Source organism: Kockovaella imperatae (assembly GCF_002102565.1).
Source record: "Kockovaella imperatae strain NRRL Y-17943 chromosome Unknown BD324scaffold_16, whole genome shotgun sequence".
Lineage (NCBI taxonomy): Eukaryota > Fungi > Basidiomycota > Tremellomycetes > Tremellales > Cuniculitremaceae > Kockovaella > Kockovaella imperatae.
The window spans coordinates 202,252-222,073 of record NW_019028956.1 but is presented as its reverse complement, the minus strand read 5'-3'; the positions used below and the strand labels follow the sequence as shown (position 1 = coordinate 222,073).

The window sequence follows — 19,822 nt, the reverse complement described above, 5'->3', positions numbered from 1 at the left end:
GTTTAGAGATCTTATAGAATTGTAACAATTGGAGTCGCAGCACGGTGTACATGAAAAGACATGGAAGAATTGGTACAACTCGACAAATTGAGTGAAAAACGGACTCGTACAATGGAAGGGATCCTATGCCCACGCCTCACTTGTGCTCCTTGCAAACCTTGGAGGGAATCTTGAACCCATCGGTCCTGATACCAGGTCCCCAAGGCGACTTGTTGATGATTCCCGCGTCGATACCCAATCCACGCTCGGCGAACGCCTTCCAGATGAGACAAGCGTTCTCGCCACCCGTCAGCATGAGATCGGCCTGAATGATGGCGTCTCTCGCATCAAAGAATGAAGGTCGGCAAGGTTGCAATTTCATTCCGTCAAGGATGAGCTGCAGAGCCAACGTGTTGCCGTGTTTGGGGACCAAGGGTGTGGGCTTGCCCTTGGCGTCGACAGACGCCGTGTTGACGTAGTAGTCATTGGGGATCGACGTGTCGATGGGAGGGAATAAGGTCGAAGAGAAGCCGTACTTTTCAACCAAGCGTTGAGACATGATGAAGAGCATCTCCGCCCAGACTTCGCCAATGGCGTGGACACCCCAGTAACTGGATCATCATCAGCGACGCGATTGCACTTTACACTTACGCTGGCTTGTCGAGAATCTTGTAAGTCGACGGGTTGACAGCCTCGTCGGTCGAGTACTTGTAGTGTCGGATACCGAGTTCTCGGTTGGCTGCCCAGGAGCCCATGGAGTAGACGTCGGTGCCGTTGCTGACGACGTCAGCGAGGTGGCTGAAGATTCCTCACCTGAACGACTTGTGCTCTTCAATCTGCCTGATGAGTGTGGCAATGGCGTCACCCCATCCTTCGCCCATACCACCAGCTTCGCCAAACCCGAGACAGCCTGAGTTCATGGGTCCACCCGTCAATCGCGTGGATAGACCGTGACTCAGTTCGTGAATGATGATACCCGCCTCGATATCTCCGTCACGGTACGGCGTGGCAGTGTCCCAGACGTACATTCGCATCCGACCCGAGGTACCATCTGGAGGGGTCATGAAATTGGCATTGTTCATGCCACTGCCATCTTGAGCGTTGGCAATGACGGGATCGCCACCGTTTCCGCCCTTGCCAAAGTTGTGAGCTTGAAAGTTTCCGGCGAGTTCGTCGAATCCGAGACGGTAAGTCAGGTCGTGGTACATGTTCGAGGTGTAGAACAACTGGGTGATGACAAAGTCGATGTATTCCCTTGGTGCCAGCCCGTCCGGCTCACCATAGTCGTACACAAAAGTGAGCGACTCGTTGATCGGTCGGTAGTTGAGCAAGTAGTTGTTTTGACCTTCCCAGTCTTCATGCGCGATGACATTGTTGCCGGCCGTGGTGTAAAAGTGAGTCGTGTTGCCAGTCGTGTTCATGCCGGGGATCTTGGACCCAGCCCATGGATTGGACGCTGAAGGGAACTCGTGCCATCCGGCAGGCGAAGCTGTGGTGTCCCATGGCTTAGTGACGATGGAGAGGTTGCCGCTGGTGGGATCGTTGATGCCTGGAGGTTGTCAGTGGCGAGAATTGGGCGGGTGCAACTCACCCCATGGGAAAACCTGATAAGTGTAAGGCTCTAGCTTCTTGGGTGGGGCAGGGAGCGGCTTTTGCTTGTGTTCCTTGCTCGGTGCTGGTCCATCAGAGGTCCAAGAATAGTCCTTGGCCCAGTCGACGATTCGGAGCAATTCGCCAGTCTGGACATCGACGTACGCCTCGTACCAGTTGGATTCGAGCTCGACTTCGAGCTTCCAGACGCTTCGGGGTGCACCGTCAGTGACCTGGGTGTACATCAACCGCGCAGGGACGTGAGACTTGATGCCTGCTTTGGCGAGTCCTGACCCGGAGATGATCTGAGTGGGTGGCTCGGCAGGAGCCGGTTTAGGTGCGAACGAGTGTTCTGGCGTGGCGACGAGGTCGTCGGCAAAGTCAACGGAGGAGGAGGACGACGCGGAGATGCGCGGAAGGAGGGCGATCAATGCGTCCACGGGTGTCAGTACCTCCTTTTGAGGTTGATCACACAACGCTTCGATATGGTGCGAAACATGTTGGATGTTGGCTTGGATCCGCGGGTCGACCGTGTGATGGTGGCGACCGAGGGAAGGGAGCAGGACCTGAGCGGCAGACTTGACGAGCCCCCAGGCGTTCTCTCCAGCTTCGGAGCGGTATGCGTCGAGTTGGTCGTTCATCATGGCACAGGTTTCGCCCGATGGAGACGTTTGAGCCTTTGTACCTGGGTGAAACGAGTTACCCCAAGAGATGATATTACCATATCGGTCGATATTGAGGTTGATGTCGCCATCGGATACTTCGAGGCCATCGATGAGCTGCTTTGCGTAGATATGGGTGACACCGGTTCGAGCGTCTGTGTAGCTCTTTGATGGTGTCAGTGTAGCCTCTCGAAAGCACTCACGTCTTTGCGGATATAGTATGATTCGCCCTCAGCACCGACTTGTCGATCGAGAAATTGCCTGGCGGCGATTTGGGCATCTAATTCGTCGGTGAAGCCTCGCTTCGTCAATCCCTCATCGTGAGCAGCGGCGACGACCTGGAACGTTGCGTGTTCATGTTTGGGTCCAAAGTTGAGCGATTTACGGACAGATCGGATGTCGTGTGAGGGCCTAGGGTGCGCAGTGGCAAGGGTGGCAAGACATGGCAAGAGGGAGATCAGCGCGGCGTTGCGCATGGTGAGTGGGAAGATGGGAAGTGTTGCGCAGAGGTATATGCAGATGGATGTGGGGGTCAGTGAGAGAGATGAGGTAGAGATGCAAAGATAGATGTAGATATCGGGGGGGGTTGATGACCACGCGTGCGGGGAAGAAGAAGGAGATGAGGCGGGAGAGAGGCGATAAGAGGCTGGTTCTGCGGATGGATGGCGGAGATCGCCGACGGCCGGGAATGGCAAATGCCGATACATAAATACATTACAACTCATCTCTCACGTGGTCATCCGCCTGCTGCCCATCCTTGTCCTCCTCCTCCTCCTCCCTCGCGGGCTTCCGCTTCTGTTCCAAGAACCCCTTGACCACCTCCAACATCTTGTCCGCTTCTTTGATCTGATTCATCTCGTTGGATGTCTCGATCACCACGTTACCCTCGGCGTCCTCGACCAGTGCGAGATACATAACCTCCTCATCGTCCGTCATGTCCGCCACGTTGTCGCTTTGCAGAGCTTTGATGGCGCCTTCAAAGAGGCTCATCAATGCCTTGTCGTCTAACGACGCGAGGCCGTCGATTGGCATCTTCTTTTCTTCCATCACTTTTTCCGCCTCTCGCCTGTCTCCTGGCAACATGAGTCTCCCCTCGCGTTCCTCCTTCGGGGAGCTGAACCAACTTTCAAAGTCCTGATCGCTGATGGATTGACGACACTGTATCCCCGCGGGCTCTACATCAACCTGAGGCGCTCTGAACCCGGGCAGACTGCACAGGTGCGGGGAGTGTATCACCACGACGTATTGACAAGTGGTCATCTCCTTGACGAGATAGATGATATCCGTAGTCGTCATACTGCAATGAATCTGTACTTCCACCTCGCGAGGTCTCTTGGTCTTGTCGCACAGTGTCCCATCCGACCAACGCTGCACGAGGTAGCGAGAGGAAGCGCCGAGACCGAATGATACCGCGTTCGACTCGGCGGCAGCTCTGGAAGGTCGTCTAGATCCCTTTTGACCCAACGTGTACGCCTCGTAAGAGGTGTCTTCCTCCGGTTCGTAGCCTCCAGGAGGGTGTGGATGGGTATGGCGGGCCGCTCGAAACTGGCGAATGTGCGAGTTGTGGCAGTACGAATAGGTGAACCATCCGAGGGTGGAGTAAAGACACTTGCCGTCGAGGTGTGACATGGCCGCCCACGATTGGGCAGGATCCAGCTCTTCATGAGATTCAGATTTCAATCGGAGGGTCTGAGCGGAAGTCACATTCTTCGGCGGTAAGAGACAGAGGTATTCAGCGGCCGAGTCGCTTCCGGCAGGGGTGAACGTCATCGGGATGATCTCCAAACGGTCCTGGAAGGGGTCAGCGAGCGGGCACGTTTTTGATTCACCTTTAAAGGCACATCCGATCCATCGCCGAGCTCCTTCCGCTCCTTCAATCTCAACTCGGACCATTCTTCTGCCCTCTCAAGACCCTCCTTCTCGACCCGATCGGCATCCGACCACGAGATGGGTAGGTCGTTCAAGAACTGGATCTCATACTTGGGGTAAGCGAGCAAGTCACGAAGTTGTGCCGCCTCGTGCTTGTATGCATGGCTTGAGAGAGCCGTCAAGGCGGACAGGTAGATGACGAGGTTGCGCATGGTATGTAGGATGAACAAGAGAAAGGTTGTGCTGGAAAGTATCCCTTGAGGTGACGGAGATCGACTCATCTCCGACGACTCATCTCCGTCATCTCATGGTGGACGCGTCGCGACAACATTGACTTTTTGGATCGTTACTGTACCCACCATGTTCAAGCCGAGCACTCGTCATAACCTGCCCGCCTTGACGGCCGATGTCAAGATCAACAAACGACAATCGACCTCTGCGTCGTCTTCGTCGTCGTCGTCGTCGTCCCGTTGGCCGTATCGGCTCAATTTGTGCGTTACGCTGCGAGGACATGTCTGACCGGGTAGCTATGACCAACCGCCAGTGCTGGACATTACGCTCGAAGAGTTTGAAGTCTTTGCCATTGCAAGGCTCCGCGTCTTGACGCATATCGAGGCGTTGTCTCATCGATCTCTGCCGTTTCCTCAGTTTTCGTCGGCCGTGGGGACGTATCTCAAACAGCACCTCCCCTTGTCGTCTAATACCGCGAGAAACGTAAACGTGTTGGAGGAACGGAGAAAGGATGAGATTGGTCACTGGGTGTTGCGTCTGGCGTTTTGCAGAAGGTGAGTGCATGGTCTCGTGTTCCTTGGCTAACCTCTTCAGTCCCGATCTGAGGGCGAGGTTTCTCCGTTCTGAACTGGCACTCTTTCGCCAACGTTTCGAGACCGACGACGCAGCCGAACGAGCAGCGTTTCTCAAATCACTTCAGTTTGACTGGCAGCTTGTCGATGCGGGTGAAAAGGCGAGGCTGGAGACGGAACTCAAGACGTGTCTGTGGACCAGTGGAACGAGCAAAGACGAGGCGTTTAGAGCGGAGAGCTGGTTCAAGGTCCCGTGGCACACTGTCCCGGATCTCGTGGGTCAACGAAGGGTTTACATCAACGGTGGGATGGCCTATGTGCCTCAGAGTTTGCAAATCAGCTTGGTGCTGCAGGCCTTTGGATCGAGATTGGAGAGGGCTTTAGAGGTGAGGCCACACGCCGCCCCCCCTTTTTGCTGACCTTTTCCAGCTCACGGCGAAAAACCTCCCTCGATTGGACGAAGATGAACGACTCGGGCCTGTGCTTGACCACCTCGCCACCTCCTTTCTCTCTGGACTCGGAGCCGCCGAGTATCAATCGGAATCCGATGGGAACGGGACGACAGTCACGGCAGACATGGTGGATGATGTCGCTCGGAAGCATTTCCCACCTTGTATGCGGAATCTGTACGATAGACTCAAGCGTGATCACCACTTGAAACATTTCGCAAGGCTCCAATTGGGTCTGTTCCTGAAGGCAAGTGTGCACCCAAACGCGCATGCTGACGAATCAGGGTATCGGACTTCCTCTCGACGAGGCGGTCGTGTTTTGGAGACGGATGTACGGGGCCACCATGTCGGACGACAAGTTTAACAAGGAGTACAAGTATAACATTCGCCATGGGTACGGACAAGAGGGCAAGCGGATGAATTATGCACCAAAGAGGTGAAGCAGAGTTGGGGGCAAAGCTGAAACCATCCAGTTGCCAAGCCATCCTCACTATCAACCAACCCGGCACGCAAGATTCTCACGGCTGTCCTTTCCGTCACTTTTCACCCGATAATCTCGTGATTTTTCTGCTGTCGACGTACCCTCAATTGGACAGATCATCACCCGAGATGCGTGACATTCTCGATAGCGTCAAGACGTCTCACTATCATGTGGCGTGCACGAGGGTCTTTGAAGTGACTCATGGGTTGAAAAAGGGACAAGGTCTAGGTCCAGATGGTGAGACGGTGACTCATCCCAACAAGTTTGTGGATAGGAGTAGGGAGATGGAGAGGTGAGCAGTCAGGTGAGGGGAGAGGGAAATGCTAAATGTGAATGCAGAGATCGGATGGAGGCCATCAAGGCAAAGGAGGGCGGCGGGGATGAGGATGTGAAGATGGATTGATGCATGCTTAGTGTATTTTGTCTAGAAACGTCTGACGCTGGGGATTGACACACTGATTCTTTTGCCACATTTCTTACCATCCTTTGACCCCTTTTTGGACGACCATCACGGCCCCATGGCTCACCAGTCCCGACCGGGTCACTTTGGCAGCATCCATCGCTACCCAGCTATCCCCTATATCCCTCGACAGGGTTCCGGAGCACAATCGTCGCCTACCATACCAATGAGGCCCTCCCCTCTCAACGGTCAACCCCTCTCCCCCAACGACATGTACGAGTCAGATCACGCCGAAGCAGAGGACAAGGTCGAGGATCTTCTCCGACACGGCGTCCTGGCGACCTTTGCACATCTACAGAACGGATCTTCCACCACCATCGGAAGCAGCAAGGCCAAAGCGGACAAGGTCCTTGGTCTCGACCCCCATGCCAGACTTGCCTCGTTCTACCTCGTCTCGGGCGTTCCAAGGGTGAGCCAAGGATAGGCGATCTCTGCTGACCCTTTCAGGACTTTGCCGAGTGGTCGTTTGCAGATCCCGACGCGACGCGAGGTATGGCTCACATGGAAGACTCTATGGGATTCTTCTGGCGACCCGACGTCCTTGGTTCTGCGTACTCTGGTCAAAAGACCCAAGATTGGCTCAAAGACCTGTCAAGGGGGAAAAAGGGAAACTCGAGTCTCAACTCGTTTGCCAACTCGAGTGGAAAGCCTCACCGTTCAGCATACGTGCCTGACGCTGGACCAGACGGTCCATTGAAGCTGCTTGACAAGACGCTCAAGTATGCGCATCCCAGAGACGGTGAGTGTCGGGCCCGGGCGAGTTCCCCCTTGGACCCTTCGCTGACGGGTCCAAGTCGAGGTGATCAACTCCACGCTTGCTCCACCTACCACCTGTCACGCGTTTTCCTTTACGATACCAAAGCATGACACCCTAGTAGCGGTGGCGAGGACCCGACTCGACGTCGAGAGCAACTTTGACTCGACGGCCTCTGTACCCGAAGACTCTGTCCTCGATCCCACCTCCTCCCTCACTCGACACGCTCGTAACATGTCCGCGGCGACGGAACTCGCTTTTCATGGCGTCACATTGACCGTCTGGACCCATGTCGAGCCTGACAAGGTGGTGGCATTGAAGGCCATCAAGGAGAATGCAGAAAGGGTCAAGGCGGGTGGGCTCGAAACGCTCCGAGCGCAACTGTTGAAGCGACCTCCTCCCCTGTCGACGGAAAAGCTCAGGTGGCGTTCAAACGTGCCATGGGGACTGTCCCGTACATCCAGTGTCGACTTTACGGGGAGTGAGGCGGAGCAGATGACGAGTGATTTGGATCGGGACAGTGTATCGACGAGGCGAAAGCATCTCAGGAGTGGTTGGTCGATGGACGACTGGCCTGGAGACGCGCCAGTGTTTGAGGATGGAGGCGACACCTTTTGGACGCCCTATGCCATCACCTTGGGTAGGTTGGGCCCTTTGCCGGAGTTGAAGTGCTGACACACACAGTGTCGCGACATCCCATCTACGATGTGATGCAGGATTACCTTCGGTTGAATGCAAGTCTTGAACGAGTCGCAAAAGCTGACGGCAGTGGTCCATGTACGCAAAGAATGCAAAATTTCACATGGCGTGAGTGCGAGGCATCTTCTCGCCCCTGACCGTCAGTCAAATGTGTCGAATCCTCAATCGCGACACGCCTCGACCTGGCGAGACGTTCTCACTCTTTGTGGGCAATCGATCCAAAGAGGGTGTGACCATCGAAGGCGTCATGCCGGGCGCTTTGGATTTTGAGCGGGGCATCGTCAAGGTCGATTTCCAGCTGTGGCCATTGTTTCAAGCGCTGGACTTGGATCATCTTTTGACCTGTGCAGAGGTGGGTGAGATGAAGGACTGAGCCGGGGCTGAGGCTCAGGTGGCATTGTCCAACTCTGGCCGGATCATGTTTTTCTCCAAGCATCCTGCGTTGCTCAACATTGCAGTGTCGACGCTGCAGTACATCGTCGAGCTGAGGGGCTGGGATGGACTCGCCATGCCCATGTTGCATTGCGTGAGGCAAAAAAAGAATCGTGGGGCTTTTTGGGCTGACGAATTTAGCGCGATGTGACCTTTGTGATCGAGGACCCAGGGCCGTACATCATCGTGAGTGGCACATCCATGTTTTTCGCTCACTGCCAAGGGCATGCCGAGCGAATGCCGCTACATGGTGACGATCCCAAACGAGGTGGTGGTGGTCGATCTAGACACAAAGTGGGTCAATAAGGGGCGTCCATCTGACTCATCTAGTTCGCTCTCGTGTCGATCTCCACCCAATGTCATCTCGACTCGATCCAAGAGGGACAAGGCAAAGGCGAGGATCATGTCTGCGTTTGGACCGGGCTTTCGTGAGGTCTAGTGACGTGGTGACACTGCTGATTCCTCCCTCAAGCCATGGAGCGAAACATTCCTATCGAGTTCAAAATCTCGTACCCCCGGGGCGCTTTCCGAAACGTCAACCGTTTCGTCCATGGTCCACAACGACCGACCTACCTTGGCGAGCGACTCAGATCGCCTACATGGTGGAAGCACAGTGAGATCATCACGGCGTTTGACAAGGTTCTTTTGGACAAGGTGAGACCACGGCGAGGCCGCGGCTGAATTCGACCAGCACAAGAAACCGAGTTTGATCAAGCGATTGACGAAAAGTGGCATGGGACGCCAAGAGGCTCAGCTGACAGCCGGCGAGCAATTGGCAAAGACGATGATGAGGAAGCGAGCTCGTAGGTGGCAAAGATAGCCCATCTGGATTGACGCTAGTGCACTATGTCGAGGCGCGTGATGATCTCGAACGCAAAGTCGCGAGAATCAACAAGCGACTTCAGAAGATGGCCTCGGAAGGAGAGCATGTGAGTCATGGCGGGATGCTGGCGCTGAATCACACAGTGGCGGTCTCAATTCGAGTCGTTTGAAAAGTATGCCGAAAATTTGGCGTTTGAAGCGAGCGATCTCAAGCAAAAGATTGAGCGGGAAAAGCGAGAGGCGAGACGATTGTCGAACAGTGAGGCGAACGACGGGCGGGGTTTGGGTTGACTCACACACTCAGTCGCGAATGAGCAGACCAAGGTCAACCATGACCTCGAGGAACGTCTCAAGCAGACGGAGGGGGCTCGAGCAGAAGCTATGCGACAGCTCTCCGATATGCATCAATCGTGAGGGAGACGAGGAGCGTCGTCGCGAGCTGAGCCCGTCTTAGAATTCAAGAACTCGAAAAGGAGCGAGAGGAGATTATGAACATGTTTGAGAACCAGATCAATACGGCATTGTCAAAGGGGTATAGAGACGATACGCGTCCGTCGACTCCTTCAGGCTCCTCTGTTTGCTGCTCTCCGCACACCAGGGGTCGACCCGGCACACGGGACAGTGCCCAGTCGGGCTTGTCGAGGCTCACGATGGAATCTCAGCCCGTCAGCGTCCTTGGCGTGGCGAAAGGCCACGCGAGACATCTGTTACCGGCTGAGATTGAGCAAGAACGGATGATGTGGGAGAAAACGGATGGCATCGCAGCGCGAATCGCCAGTATTCAGCAAAAGGTGAGCATTGCGCCCAAGAATGGAACTGACTTTCAGCTCGAGATGGCCCTCTGCAACGTGTCGAGCCACACGAGGACGAACAGCGTCGCGACGACCGATACTGATGCGGATGACAAGGACGAGGTGGATCTCACCGAGACTTTTTCGCTGGACAAGACGAAAGAGCCTAATGGCTCTGTTGAGACGTTCAAAGTGAAGCCGACCCTTGACTCGCTCAGCCCATCGTCTCTCGACGTGCAATTGTCGCATAGTCCACGATCGACCTGGACCACCAAAGTCGAGGAGCTCGACAGTCGACGCCGACTTTCCGCGACGGAGCTGGGTCTCATCCCGCGAGGCGTGTCGCTGAGGATCAAACGGCGCCCCGAGTCGGTCGGAGACGTGCGCGATGGATTGGATCGATCGGCGTCGGACAGCTCAGTCGGGCAGACCGAGCATGTTCGCCTGACGAGTGATTCGACGTTTGATGAGGATTCCATCCTCACACCTTTGGCATCGGAAGCTGGTGGGTTGGTCGATGAAGACGTTGGGAAGGGTCGTCTCGGCGTGGCGGAGTGATCCGACCGTGGCCTTAGGAGTGCGTCGAGTTGTGTACACGCTTCATGCATTATGTTCAAGATAAGGCTGGGGGCTGCAGCAGCGGATCGAGGTCCCGCCACCGCTGCACCTGTTGACTCTATTTATAGCCGAAGAGTCTTGAAAGCTACATCCCCCGCCTAGACATGAGCTGGCTCGAGACCCAGAAGAAGGCATGGAGCGACACGTTCTTCGATCTCAGGCTCGCATTCTCCCCGACGTTTCAGGAAGAATTTGTCCAGGAGCTGAAAGATGGTTCAATGGTGAGGAGTACCGCAGGAAACTCGCTCACCTCAGTACATGGCATCCGTCACCAAAGGGAGCAGGTTGTTCATGTCGGATGTGGGAGTCGCAAAAGCCGTGGCGGCCATCGAGCAGTGGAATAGTGTACATCCACATGTTCCTGTCGCCCCTGCGCCAATTCTAGGAGAGCTGGTCACCCTTGTCGGAGATTTGAATGTGAAAAGAGACGCGTTTCAAGATGAGCCGAGCGTCAAGATGGAGATTGTCAAGCACTACATATGCCTGTATTATGACCTCGAGTCGGAGAGTGAGTCGACCTTGGCGCACGGCTGATTGAGTAAAGCCACCGTCACCTCAGACCCTGATGGGGAAAAACGGATATTGAAGGATCTCTGGGCCCAGCTCAGAAGAGACACGTCCACTGTACCGTCAAAGGCAGAGGTCCTTGCCATGGGTAAACGCGTGAGGACCCTAGAGTATTCGCTTGAGAGGGTCAATCTTCGTTTCAACGTCTTGGCAAGCGCGGAATCGAGTGGGCTATTACGGCACGATAAGCTGTTTCCCCATGGCGGATCACACGAGGAGAGACGCCAAGAGGTGATTGCGTTTGCTACACAGAGGCGGAGAATGTGGGAGGAGTCTGTCAAGGGGTTGCCAGAGGAGGAGAGGAAAGCGTCGTTCTGGATGCATCTGCAGAACGGTGGCCAGACGTACGAAGAGGAGCTGAGACGGTGGCGCCGGCGGCCAAGGGCGGAGAAGGACAGCATCAGCAGCATGCAGTGACACATCAGATGCATGCTTTCTGTTATTGGTGCAACGAGGCACTCCACAGGGCTCCCACAAACGTCAGAATCAATCTCGGACGGGTCTCGACGATGTCTGTCGTCAGGGCCAAGTCGGGACCGGTCGCACTCACCCTCTGGAACGAGGAAGATCAACGCGCCGAGCTTTCGGGCGATGGAGATGGCCAGTTTGGCTGGGTGGTGTCATCAGCGCTCGCACGGAGATCCAAACTCACCGTTCATCCGTTTGGACTCTTCGTCCGTGCCGTTGTTGACCAAAGAGTAGTCTACGATGCCCGGTTTGACTCCGTTGAGCAAGTCGAGGAAGAAGACGCCGTTGGACAGACTTGGATCCTTGAAGCTTCTCATCGTGCTACTTTTGCCACCCTTCTTCACCGTATCGTTGGCCCATCGCACGATCTCCTGATCCGTCACGCCCTTGCCATCTTTCGAGATCGAGGCGAGCGTTTGATTGATGGACAGACGCATGAGCTGCCACACGAGACCGAGGACGAGGGTGCGTGTCCCGTCGACGATATCGGCGCCTTGGATGCCCACAATGTGCATGCCGTTGGCTTTGGCAAGGTCGACGGCGTAGTTTGTGTTTTCGACGGCCTTGAATCGGGAAAGCTCCTGACCCTCACGCGGTTTGGAGACACGGCGCCAGATGACCGAGCCGGGAATGACCTTGTCGAATCCTTGGAGAAGCACATTGCCGTCCTTGATGAACGTCAGCCTCATATCAGTTCTTGGGAACCCACTTTGAGATCCTCAAACAAGTTGTAGACTCCTGGGTCCACGTCGAGCGAGTTGAGCCAGAGGGTGAAGACTCGCGCCTCGCGTTCGCCCTCCGCGTCAAAGTCTTCGATAGGGGGTGGTGCTTCGGTCTCTTCGAGAGGAGCGAGGCCGGGCCACGTGTTGAACAGGTTGGCGACAAAGGCGAGGTTGAGCTTGGGGTTTCCAGAGACGAGCGAGTTGGGGGTGAGGAAGCGTCTGCAGCCAATCTTGTCGGCGTTTTGGAGGATCTCTTCGGCACGCTTGTGCAGGTCGCGAGTTTGGAGCGGGGACCGGGAACATTCATCAGGTTTGAGCTGGTTGAGCAGGACTGTGTAGTTTTCTCCGTCCGAGACATCTTTGGTAAAGTTGGTCACCCTAAGGGTATTCAGCCCAGGGTGATTGGGGGTGGCTCACCTTCGCTGCCACCCGGCGGCCTTGAGATGGTAGTTGAACCAACGCAAGAGGATCTGGTCGGGTGGAAGTCGCAAGAATTCTTCCATCGTCTCGCCATCCTCCAACAAGCGATACAACTCGGGGTGAATCTTGATGTCAATCTTGCTCAACAATCCGCGACGGATGATTTGCCAGATGAGACCGAGGATCAAGTGCTCTCGACCCTCGACGAGATCCTGCGATCCGACGTTGACGACGGAGCAGCCGATACCTTTTGCCGAGGAGATGACAATGTTGTTGTTCTCAGTCATTTGGAAGGCATTAAGTGGCTTGGCCTTGCCAGTGGCCTTGGCTACGGTGGGTTTGTTAAGGACTCGCTCGTCGATCGTTTCAGGGACCGAATCGTTGATGAGTTTGGAGAGGACCAGACCGTCTTAGGAGGTCAGTTGGTGTGGTTTGAGGTCACCCACCTTTGCACTCGTCAAACAATTGCATCGTGTCGGTGGGAATGGGCAGGACATGTTCCAGATCTTTGTCTCCCCCGAGGACTCCGTTGATGTGATCAGTGAATGACCGACGCTCGTCTTCGTTGACAGTGTGCTGGGCATTGGTTCCAGCCGTGCCCTTGACCGAGATTTTGCCCTTGTTCGATTCAAGACTGCCGTCAAGGAGGGGGTCCCATTCGTGTGATGACTCACTTGTTCTTGCCCGCTTTGAGGAGGGAATGCAGCTGGACCCAATCTTCGACTTCAAGTCGGCCGGACGAGTCGACGTTGACGCTTTTGAGGGTTTCACGGGCCTCTCCATTAGCTCAGGAGTGTACGAGTCAACCCACCGAGTCGTAGTCTGCATCACCAGACGATTGCAGTGCGGAAATGACCTCGGCTTTGTCTAGAGATCCTCGGTCTTCGACATCGATTTGCCTAGCGGGTGAGCGAGAGGGTGGTGGCAGGGAGACTCACTTGAACTTGTTGATGAGGTCAAAGATCTCATCTTGCTTGAGGTCGGGGTACTTTTTGCCCAGCTTGATTGCTTGCATGGTGAATGGTATAACGGATGAACATTGAAGTTGGTCCTGCGAACGACGTCACGAGGCGGGGGGTGCGAAGAACGGAAGCAAAATCTCAGGAACCGTTGCCACGTGGGATATCATGTTTCACAACAACAACATTGCGCTGCCGGGGGGGGGCCTTTCAACATAGCGACGAGGTGTTGTACATTGACTCGAGGCAGAGCTAAAGGCAACGTATCTGAGGCGTCACATCGAATCTGAGGCGTCAAATCTATCCATTCCACCCCCACATCCCGTTGCGATGGCATCGGACCCCACTCGCCCGGCGAGCGTCACGTCGCTGACGTCCCAAGATGTACGATCTGATCCCATCCTCTCCTCCTTGGCTCGGAAACAAGCGCCTCCGACGGCTTTCAAAGCACGACCTGCACCACCACGACAGGACAATGTCGGGCCACGCATGACCAAATCGGCCACCTTGCGGCAAGGACTCAAGCCGGTTGCTCCAACGTCGTCAAGTGAGGAGAGAAAGGAGGTTGATTTCAAGTCGACACCTGGGCACAAGCGAGAGGGACTGGGCATAGTGAGTGAAAGAGAGGTCATTTCGTTTCCTGACGGTGGCCCAAGACTGTTGCCGCACTGTCCAAACCGTCCATTGCCCCGAGAGAGACCAAAGCGTCAAAACTGAGGACGGGGGGCACGGTTGAAACGTCTGCCAAGAAGGATATGGCAGCGGCAGCTGCTGCTAGCAAGGCAAGAGAGAGGGAAGAGCAGGCAAAGCGGAGGGCCAGTATTGCCGTTCCAGCGAGTCTCAGTGCACCCCATATTGTAAGCGAGACGCTCTCGATGTTGGCGCTGACGTCAGATACCCCGAACGAATCGTTCGTCCATGCTCAGGACTGGGGTGGAGGGGCCGCTGGTGGCGACAAAGTCGGCGACGAATATCAAGGAGGATAGGGTCAAGGCAGCGTACGAGGAGAAGGTGAACCGGAGGGCCAGCGTCGTCAAGAGCTTGGGCGCGCCGACCATTGTGCCGAGGGCCAACAAGTCGTCCATGCTGAGGGCCCCGAGGGGTGGTGAGGTGCCGCCAAAGTGATCGGGGTGGTTTGACGACTTTTTTTTAACGACACGTTGTACATAATGACACGGTATCTGCTCTCGTTGCGAGCTGCTCAGAGAACCTATTCTTCTCTGATGCCGGGGCACACTGCCCATCTGAACCGGTCCGAGTCACTCACCGCGGGGTATGCCTTGCCAAGACTCGATTGAGCCTCTTATTGACGCGTCCGGAGGTCGTCCGAGTCGAGGTAGAGGAGAATCCTGGTGCACAGTTCGGGGCGGAAAGAGCGGCCAGTGCAGAGCAGAGCGTGACGGTCAGTCGACCAGAGGGCGGCATGGCGTGGGTGAGTTGGGAGCCGGGAGCTGGTCAAGAACGGTCAAGCAAGTGGCGTCATTGCACAGACATAAAAACACATACATGTGCACGGCACGGTATACAATATGAATCTAACAGTTGCAGGCGGACGGTGTCTCTTCGGCTTTACCTTGGACCTTGACGCCTTTGGCGAGGGTGCGCTGGGGTGGTGGGGCGAGGGGAAGCTTTTTGGCTAGGGGGGAGGTCAGCTGAGGAACGGGGAGGGCCGAGCCCTGCTCTGCGAGTATCCGCTTGACTCACCAATCTCCATGAACAACTCCTCCACCCCGTCCCCACTCTTCGCGCTGGCCTCTGTGAACAACAATCCCTCTTCCTCTGCAAATCTCTCGCCAAGCTCTCGCGGGGTCTTTCTAGACGACTCCATGTCCAGCTTGTTGCCTACGAGCATGATGACGATGGAAGGGTCGGCTTGGCGCTGGAGTTCCTTGACCCAGGATTTGGCTTTCTCGAAGGATGTCTGAGCGGGGTTCAGTGGGAGGGATCTCGGAAGGGTATACTCACGTCGGGTGGCTTTGAGAGGGTCCGTCAGTGGTGCTCAATGGGTTCCGGGGACACTCACCTGGGTGATGTCGTACACGATCACGGCGGCATTGGAGTTGCGAAAGTATATCGGGGCGAGGGATTTGTACCCTATGACGTTTAGGTGGAGAAGGGGAGGTTGTCTTGCTCACGTTCTTGGCCAGCCTGAAACGTCAGTGAAGAAGTATGAGGGGATGGTCACTCACGGTATCCCAAATTTCAAACTTGATCGAGGTGGTCTCGTTCAGTTCCACCGTTTGAGTGAGGAATGCGGCTGGGGGTCGTAAGCGGTGATCGGAGCAGCCAAAACTCACCGCCTGGGAGGGGGGTCTGTTCAGGGCTCTTCGGAAGTGTGGAGCCATAGTGTCAGACTCACCGATGGTGGACTCTCTGTCAGCGTCAGCGAGATGATTGCTGAGGGAGAGGGGGAGGACCCACCTGAAATCGGAGAACTCGTTGCGGACCTAATCGTCCCAGCTGAGCGGGATACGTCAAGGGGCGGGGAGTCACACTTACGAATCGCAAGACTAGACTGCTCTTGCCGACGGCCGATTCGCCTGGGACCGTGTATGAGTGGGGCGCGCGAGAATACCGGCTCACCAAGTAAGACTAGCTTGAATGAGGTGGTCCTGGACATGGTCGTGCTGAATGTGATGTGCGGGATGAGATGGTGGCGAGATGATAGCGAGGGACAACAAAGGGGGGGCCGGTGGCCGTTAGAAAAAGGAGCATTACGAATTTTGTAATTCAGGTGTTTGAAACTTTCTTCCATCCATACCTCTACAGCGATGAGCTACTATCCTCCAGCTGCTGGGGGGTACGGACGGCCACCACCACCACCACCACCACCACCACAGCAGTATCCCCCTCCTCATGCTGTCTATCCGCCCGTCAATTCAGCTCCCCCGGCGCCGTACTATCCTCCTGGCCCACCGCGGCCAGATGTTCGACCAGCTCCCCCTCCGCCTATGCCCGCCTATCCACGGTATGATGCGCCATATGCCGAGTCATCGCACGCTGGAGACTTTGGCGACAGAGGGGGTGGAGGCAGAGGTAGGGGAGGCAGAAGAGGTGATCGTGGAGGTAGACAAAGTCCCGATGGTGAGTGTGAAACGGGGCGAGCGAGCGAGGGGCGAGCGAGGGCGGGGGATAGGCAAGGGATGAGCGAGGGCTGAGTGGGTGATGAGCGGGGGATGAGCGAGGGCTGAGTGTGTGATGAGCGGGGGCATGAGTTGAGCGAGGCATGGGCCTCGGCTTGAGTTGAGCACGGCATGAGCTCTCGCCTAGATGGATCCCCTCTCGCCAGATGAACCCCCCTCCTCGCCCAGATGAATCCCCTCTCGCCAGTTGGGTCTCCTCTCGCCAGTTAAGCCTCCCTCGCCAGATGAATCCTCGCCCCGATGAATCCCCTCTAACCCGGGCCGTATCTCACATCTGCCAGGTCGACGACCCCTCGGTGCCCGCGATCACGACTTGGAAGCTCGACTGGCAAAGGAACGTAAATGCAGGACGCTGTTTGTGAGAAACGTCTCGGTGAGTGTGGTTCAGGTTGCCTCGTGCTGATGATGGCCAGTATGACGCGGATCTCGCTCGACTCAGGACATCGTTTGCAGAGCACGGCGAGATCAAAGAATTTTTCGACCTCGTTTCGAAGCGGGGGATGGTGTTTGTCACCTACGTGAGTGGGCCGCCTTTGTTCTACACTGCTGAGACTCTCCCCCGCCCAGTTTGATCTCCGGGCAGCGGAAAAGGCTCGCGATGCAACTCATGGGATACATATCAAGGGTCGTCCTATCGACGTGCATTACTCGTTGCCTCGGCCGGAAGATCAGAATGCGAGGTGTGACAGGGACAAGAATCAAGTGGGTGTGGTGGGGAAGGGAGACCGGCTGATTGAATCAGGGATCTATCCTCGTGACGCTTCACGGGCAGCGAAATCTCGATGAGTATGAGTTGCGGCGGGCGGGGGAGAGATTTGGGGAGATGCGCATGGTTCGGCCGTGCAGGGATGCAAAGTGGGTTTTTGGGGGGTGGTTTCGGCGGCGCTGACAGTGACAGTCAAAAAGTGGTCGAGTTCTTTGACAGTCGTGGTGCGGCTCTCTTTGTCGATCGCATGGGCGATCAACCGTTCATGGGCGGGACGTTGGAACTGCGATTCGTCTGGGACGAGCTGGATAGTCATCTGCCCCCACCTCCAGCGACAGAACGACCTCCGCCACGGACGGATGCAAAGCCTTTTCGAAGTGGTCAAGGGCCTGGATACGGAGAAGTCAGAGGAAGAAGGCCGGATCGACGATCGCCCGAGAGACAAGCTCTGCCGAGGTATGGCGAGGCGGCGGTGGCAGCGGCGGCGCCGCCTGGTGATGATAGGTTGGAGCAGGCAAGGAGGGTTCAGGAGTTGTTGGCCTCGCTGGGGAGTGCGGCACCGGCACCGGCACCGGCACCGGCACCGGCACCTGCACCACCCCCTCCTCGTCCCTATGCGGCGGACCCACGACAGGCATACAGGCCTCCGCCACAGTCATATGCACCCTACACCCAGCCTTATCGACCTCCTCCTCCTCCCCCGGCGCCATATGCCAGACCACCTGGACCCCCGGGCGATGTGAATTCGCTTCTGGCCATGCTTGGGAGGCCGGGCAATTAGGTAGAGATGATGTGGGAACAAGGACGTAGAAGCGAGCAGCCCCTGCCAAGATTGCAAGCATCCTCATACAACCAACTCCTGGACCCACGTAGGTGGAGGCAGCAGGCTTTAACACCGCTCAGGCTCACCGCCCGGGTTTCACCACCGCCACCCCGACATGTATAATTGGGGCGGGAAGGGTTTTTTTAAACCCAGAGATCTGTGTTACAACCTTTTTTCTTTCCCGCCTAGGATGAGGCACTTTGGGCAAATCTGTGATGCATGCCCTGAAGCGTCTAAAAAGGAACTCCCAGACCATGCATCTCTTCTTCCACGACAGCAATCATGCCCATCGCACCACCCAGAGCACTCTTCGCGTCCCCAGAGACGCTTTCGACGGCGAGCGAGACCCTTGATGCGATCTACGCGGGGTCAGTAGCTGCAGGTCCGTCGAGGCAGAGATATTTCTTCGTCGGTGTGAGGGATGCAGGGGTGTTTACGATCCCTCAGGAGGGCGGCAGGGCATTCAGTTCGAGGCTGGCTGCAGAGGCGTATGTAGCCGGATGGGACGGAGGCGGAGGGAAACACGATCTGCCGGTGGGTCATGGGCGGGGGAGGAGTTGTTGCTTACAAACAGGCTTCGGCACCTCGTCCGTTGAGGGAGCACCTCGCCATGACGTTCCCAACACACGTCGCGATGCCCCCGTCATCTTACAAGCGACCGTCGTATCACGCGAGGATGCTTCAGTCGAGACAGGAGCTCGGCGTGAGCCTCTTGCGGTATGAGCGCAAGCCAAAGGGTGGTACCGGGATGTGGGTGGCGGAGAAGACGAGTTCACCTTCCTCCATACCGCCGACATTTTCTCGAGCTGGACTCAAGAAGGGGGTCGTGATGCCGGTCGCGGCCCCCGGGAGGCTCAAATCGTCGAGCTCGGTCTCATCGCTGAAGAAAAAGTCGACACAGTCGTTGACGAGTCTGGTGGATAAGCGGGACACGGGGGAGTCGCTGCTTTTACCCCCGAAACCAGGATACTTGCGGAGGCCGTCGTGTTCGAGTACGTCGTCCTTGGAGAGTGCGTCGGTGGGAGAGTTGGAAGAGTGCGTCAGGGAGTTCGAGCCGATCATCGTGGGGCTTGACGGGGCGTCGGAGAGGAGTATCGACACGCTGTCGACAAGGAGCGGGTGGTCCACCGAGACCGGGCAGCAGCAGGCGCTGGCGAGGGGTGGGAAGAAGAAACGCTGGAGGGAGAAAATGCCCAAGGCACTGGCGAGGATATTGAGCTAGGGGACGGGTCGCAGGGTCAGAAGCAGTGCCGCAGGCGCTGGCGAGGATCTTGAGCTAGGCCAGAGACAGTGCCGTAGGCACTGGCGATAGGATGCAAGGTCGTGGCTTGGGCTGCTTCACAGGGTGGTCTGCGTGGTCTGTGCCTCCCAACTGCACGAACCCTCGCAGACAACTCTAGCGCCTGCCAGCGACGGCTGGATCCTGTGGAGGTGAGCATGGAGAAGCGGAGTGGAGGGCGGCGCCACTGCACTGGTTAAATAAAAGGGGGCGTCGTGGGTGGCAGCAAAGGCTGCGACATGACCGCCACTCGTGGAGAATGTATCATATGTCTTGGGATGGTCGCCTTTCTCTTGGATCCTCATTTGGTCCAGTCCGCGCTGACA

General features: G+C 56.4%; 10 protein-coding genes across 10 annotated transcripts; 5 read left to right on the top strand and 5 right to left on the bottom strand.

The window, feature by feature from the left end:
- Nucleotides 1–34: 34 nt before the first annotated feature.
- On the bottom strand, nt 35–2,831 carry BD324DRAFT_637892 (putative extracellular elastinolytic metallo proteinase precursor). The gene is made up of 5 exons (XM_022017063.1): nt 2,435–2,831; nt 1,571–2,396; nt 793–1,528; nt 631–756; nt 35–590 (listed from the first exon to the last, which is right to left on the bottom strand). Exons 1-5 carry the CDS (start codon nt 2,705–2,707, stop codon nt 137–139), a joined length of 2,415 nt encoding a protein of 804 aa, XP_021868272.1. The 5' UTR covers nt 2,708–2,831; the 3' UTR covers nt 35–136.
- Nucleotides 2,832–2,929: 98 nt separating this feature from the next.
- Nucleotides 2,930–4,316, bottom strand: BD324DRAFT_605342 (hypothetical protein). The gene is made up of 2 exons (XM_022013999.1): nt 4,061–4,316; nt 2,930–4,022 (listed from the first exon to the last, which is right to left on the bottom strand). Exons 1-2 carry the CDS (start codon nt 4,310–4,312, stop codon nt 2,946–2,948), a joined length of 1,329 nt encoding a protein of 442 aa, XP_021868271.1. The 5' UTR covers nt 4,313–4,316; the 3' UTR covers nt 2,930–2,945.
- On the top strand, nt 4,317–6,244 carry BD324DRAFT_637887 (eukaryotic and archaeal DNA primase, large subunit-domain-containing protein). The gene is made up of 7 exons (XM_022017062.1): nt 4,317–4,591; nt 4,628–4,885; nt 4,926–5,289; nt 5,333–5,599; nt 5,637–5,788; nt 5,826–6,125; nt 6,173–6,244. The coding sequence occupies exons 1-7, from the start codon at nt 4,461–4,463 to the stop codon at nt 6,234–6,236; spliced, it is 1,536 nt and encodes a 511-aa protein (XP_021868270.1). The 5' UTR covers nt 4,317–4,460; the 3' UTR covers nt 6,237–6,244.
- On the top strand, nt 6,227–10,413 carry BD324DRAFT_637880 (AEX-3 domain-domain-containing protein). Its single transcript, XM_022017061.1, has 17 exons — nt 6,227–6,702; nt 6,741–7,032; nt 7,088–7,687; nt 7,732–7,781; nt 7,817–7,854; nt 7,891–8,098; nt 8,138–8,272; nt 8,320–8,364; nt 8,402–8,472; nt 8,509–8,606; nt 8,651–8,832; nt 8,870–8,981; nt 9,019–9,107; nt 9,145–9,259; nt 9,305–9,410; nt 9,455–9,791; nt 9,828–10,413. Exons 1-17 carry the CDS (start codon nt 6,352–6,354, stop codon nt 10,347–10,349), a joined length of 3,351 nt encoding a protein of 1,116 aa, XP_021868269.1. The 5' UTR covers nt 6,227–6,351; the 3' UTR covers nt 10,350–10,413.
- BD324DRAFT_637873 (hypothetical protein) lies at nt 10,414–11,391 on the bottom strand. Its single transcript, XM_022017060.1, has 2 exons — nt 10,660–11,391; nt 10,414–10,612 (listed from the first exon to the last, which is right to left on the bottom strand). The coding sequence occupies exon 1, from the start codon at nt 11,384–11,386 to the stop codon at nt 10,898–10,900; it is 489 nt and encodes a 162-aa protein (XP_021868268.1). The 5' UTR covers nt 11,387–11,391; the 3' UTR covers nt 10,414–10,612; nt 10,660–10,897.
- BD324DRAFT_637869 (putative Fimbrin) lies at nt 11,392–13,696 on the bottom strand. Its single transcript, XM_022017059.1, has 9 exons — nt 13,525–13,696; nt 13,398–13,485; nt 13,261–13,361; nt 13,033–13,220; nt 12,584–12,995; nt 12,154–12,544; nt 11,629–12,112; nt 11,527–11,586; nt 11,392–11,489 (listed from the first exon to the last, which is right to left on the bottom strand). The coding sequence occupies exons 1-9, from the start codon at nt 13,599–13,601 to the stop codon at nt 11,416–11,418; spliced, it is 1,875 nt and encodes a 624-aa protein (XP_021868267.1). The 5' UTR covers nt 13,602–13,696; the 3' UTR covers nt 11,392–11,415.
- Nucleotides 13,697–13,875: 179 nt separating this feature from the next.
- BD324DRAFT_653674 (hypothetical protein) lies at nt 13,876–14,670 on the top strand (the record flags this gene model as incomplete). Its single annotated transcript, XM_022018689.1, has 3 exons — nt 13,876–14,157; nt 14,202–14,402; nt 14,440–14,670. The coding sequence occupies 3 exons, from the start codon at nt 13,876–13,878 to the stop codon at nt 14,668–14,670; spliced, it is 714 nt and encodes a 237-aa protein (XP_021868266.1).
- Nucleotides 14,671–15,010: 340 nt separating this feature from the next.
- BD324DRAFT_637866 (small GTPase superfamily) lies at nt 15,011–16,258 on the bottom strand. The gene is made up of 10 exons (XM_022017058.1): nt 16,129–16,258; nt 16,045–16,085; nt 15,967–15,992; nt 15,902–15,918; nt 15,735–15,802; nt 15,681–15,693; nt 15,569–15,639; nt 15,511–15,519; nt 15,250–15,466; nt 15,011–15,181 (listed from the first exon to the last, which is right to left on the bottom strand). The coding sequence occupies exons 1-10, from the start codon at nt 16,163–16,165 to the stop codon at nt 15,081–15,083; spliced, it is 600 nt and encodes a 199-aa protein (XP_021868265.1). The 5' UTR covers nt 16,166–16,258; the 3' UTR covers nt 15,011–15,080.
- A 58-nt stretch (nt 16,259–16,316) lies between these two features.
- On the top strand, nt 16,317–18,371 carry BD324DRAFT_665417 (hypothetical protein; the record flags this gene model as incomplete). The annotated part of the gene is made up of 6 exons (XM_022018911.1): nt 16,317–16,629; nt 16,970–17,061; nt 17,102–17,206; nt 17,256–17,390; nt 17,431–17,543; nt 17,587–18,371. 6 exons carry the CDS (start codon nt 16,317–16,319, stop codon nt 18,173–18,175), a joined length of 1,347 nt encoding a protein of 448 aa, XP_021868264.1. The 3' UTR covers nt 18,176–18,371.
- BD324DRAFT_187113 (hypothetical protein) lies at nt 18,319–19,497 on the top strand. Its single transcript, XM_022012127.1, has 2 exons — nt 18,319–18,751; nt 18,792–19,497. The coding sequence occupies exons 1-2, from the start codon at nt 18,500–18,502 to the stop codon at nt 19,437–19,439; spliced, it is 900 nt and encodes a 299-aa protein (XP_021868263.1). The 5' UTR covers nt 18,319–18,499; the 3' UTR covers nt 19,440–19,497.
- The last annotated feature ends 325 nt before the right edge of the window (nt 19,498–19,822 follow it).

Coding starts and splice junctions, on each gene's coding strand:
- BD324DRAFT_637869 (XM_022017059.1), bottom strand. CDS start 13,601: ATGCAAGCAATCAAGCTGGGCAAAAAGTACCCCGACCTCAAGCAAGAT. Junction 13,486..13,524: donor GACCTCATCAACAAGTTCAA/GTGAGTCTCCCT, acceptor CTCACCCGCTAG/GCAAATCGATGTCGAAGACC. Junction 12,545..12,583: donor GCCGCCGGGTGGCAGCGAAG/GTGAGCCACCCC, acceptor GAATACCCTTAG/GGTGACCAACTTTACCAAAG.
- BD324DRAFT_637866 (XM_022017058.1), bottom strand. CDS start 16,165: ATGTCCAGGACCACCTCATTCAAGCTAGTCTTACTTG. Junction 16,086..16,128: donor ATTCAAGCTAGTCTTACTTG/GTGAGCCGGTAT, acceptor ACACGGTCCCAG/GCGAATCGGCCGTCGGCAAG. Junction 15,993..16,044: donor GCAGTCTAGTCTTGCGATTC/GTAAGTGTGACT, acceptor TGGGACGATTAG/GTCCGCAACGAGTTCTCCGA.
- BD324DRAFT_637873 (XM_022017060.1), bottom strand. CDS start 11,386: ATGCTGCTGATGCTGTCCTTCTCCGCCCTTGGCCGCCGGCGCCACCGT.
- BD324DRAFT_637892 (XM_022017063.1), bottom strand. CDS start 2,707: ATGCGCAACGCCGCGCTGATCTCCCTCTTGCCATGTCTTGCCACCCTT. Junction 2,397..2,434: donor CATACTATATCCGCAAAGAC/GTGAGTGCTTTC, acceptor ACACCATCAAAG/AGCTACACAGACGCTCGAAC. Junction 591..630: donor AAGATTCTCGACAAGCCAGC/GTAAGTGTAAAG, acceptor ATGATGATCCAG/TTACTGGGGTGTCCACGCCA.
- BD324DRAFT_637887 (XM_022017062.1), top strand. CDS start 4,461: ATGTTCAAGCCGAGCACTCGTCATAACCTGCCCGCCTTGACGGCCGAT. Junction 4,886..4,925: donor CGTCTGGCGTTTTGCAGAAG/GTGAGTGCATGG, acceptor TAACCTCTTCAG/TCCCGATCTGAGGGCGAGGT. Junction 5,290..5,332: donor GATTGGAGAGGGCTTTAGAG/GTGAGGCCACAC, acceptor GACCTTTTCCAG/CTCACGGCGAAAAACCTCCC.
- BD324DRAFT_637880 (XM_022017061.1), top strand. CDS start 6,352: ATGGCTCACCAGTCCCGACCGGGTCACTTTGGCAGCATCCATCGCTAC. Junction 8,473..8,508: donor GTGGTCGATCTAGACACAAA/GTGGGTCAATAA, acceptor TGACTCATCTAG/TTCGCTCTCGTGTCGATCTC. Junction 8,607..8,650: donor TGCGTTTGGACCGGGCTTTC/GTGAGGTCTAGT, acceptor TCCTCCCTCAAG/CCATGGAGCGAAACATTCCT.
- BD324DRAFT_605342 (XM_022013999.1), bottom strand. CDS start 4,312: ATGCGCAACCTCGTCATCTACCTGTCCGCCTTGACGGCTCTCTCAAGC. Junction 4,023..4,060: donor GATCGGATGTGCCTTTAAAG/GTGAATCAAAAA, acceptor GACCCCTTCCAG/GACCGTTTGGAGATCATCCC.
- BD324DRAFT_187113 (XM_022012127.1), top strand. CDS start 18,500: ATGCCCATCGCACCACCCAGAGCACTCTTCGCGTCCCCAGAGACGCTT. Junction 18,752..18,791: donor GAGGGAAACACGATCTGCCG/GTGGGTCATGGG, acceptor GCTTACAAACAG/GCTTCGGCACCTCGTCCGTT.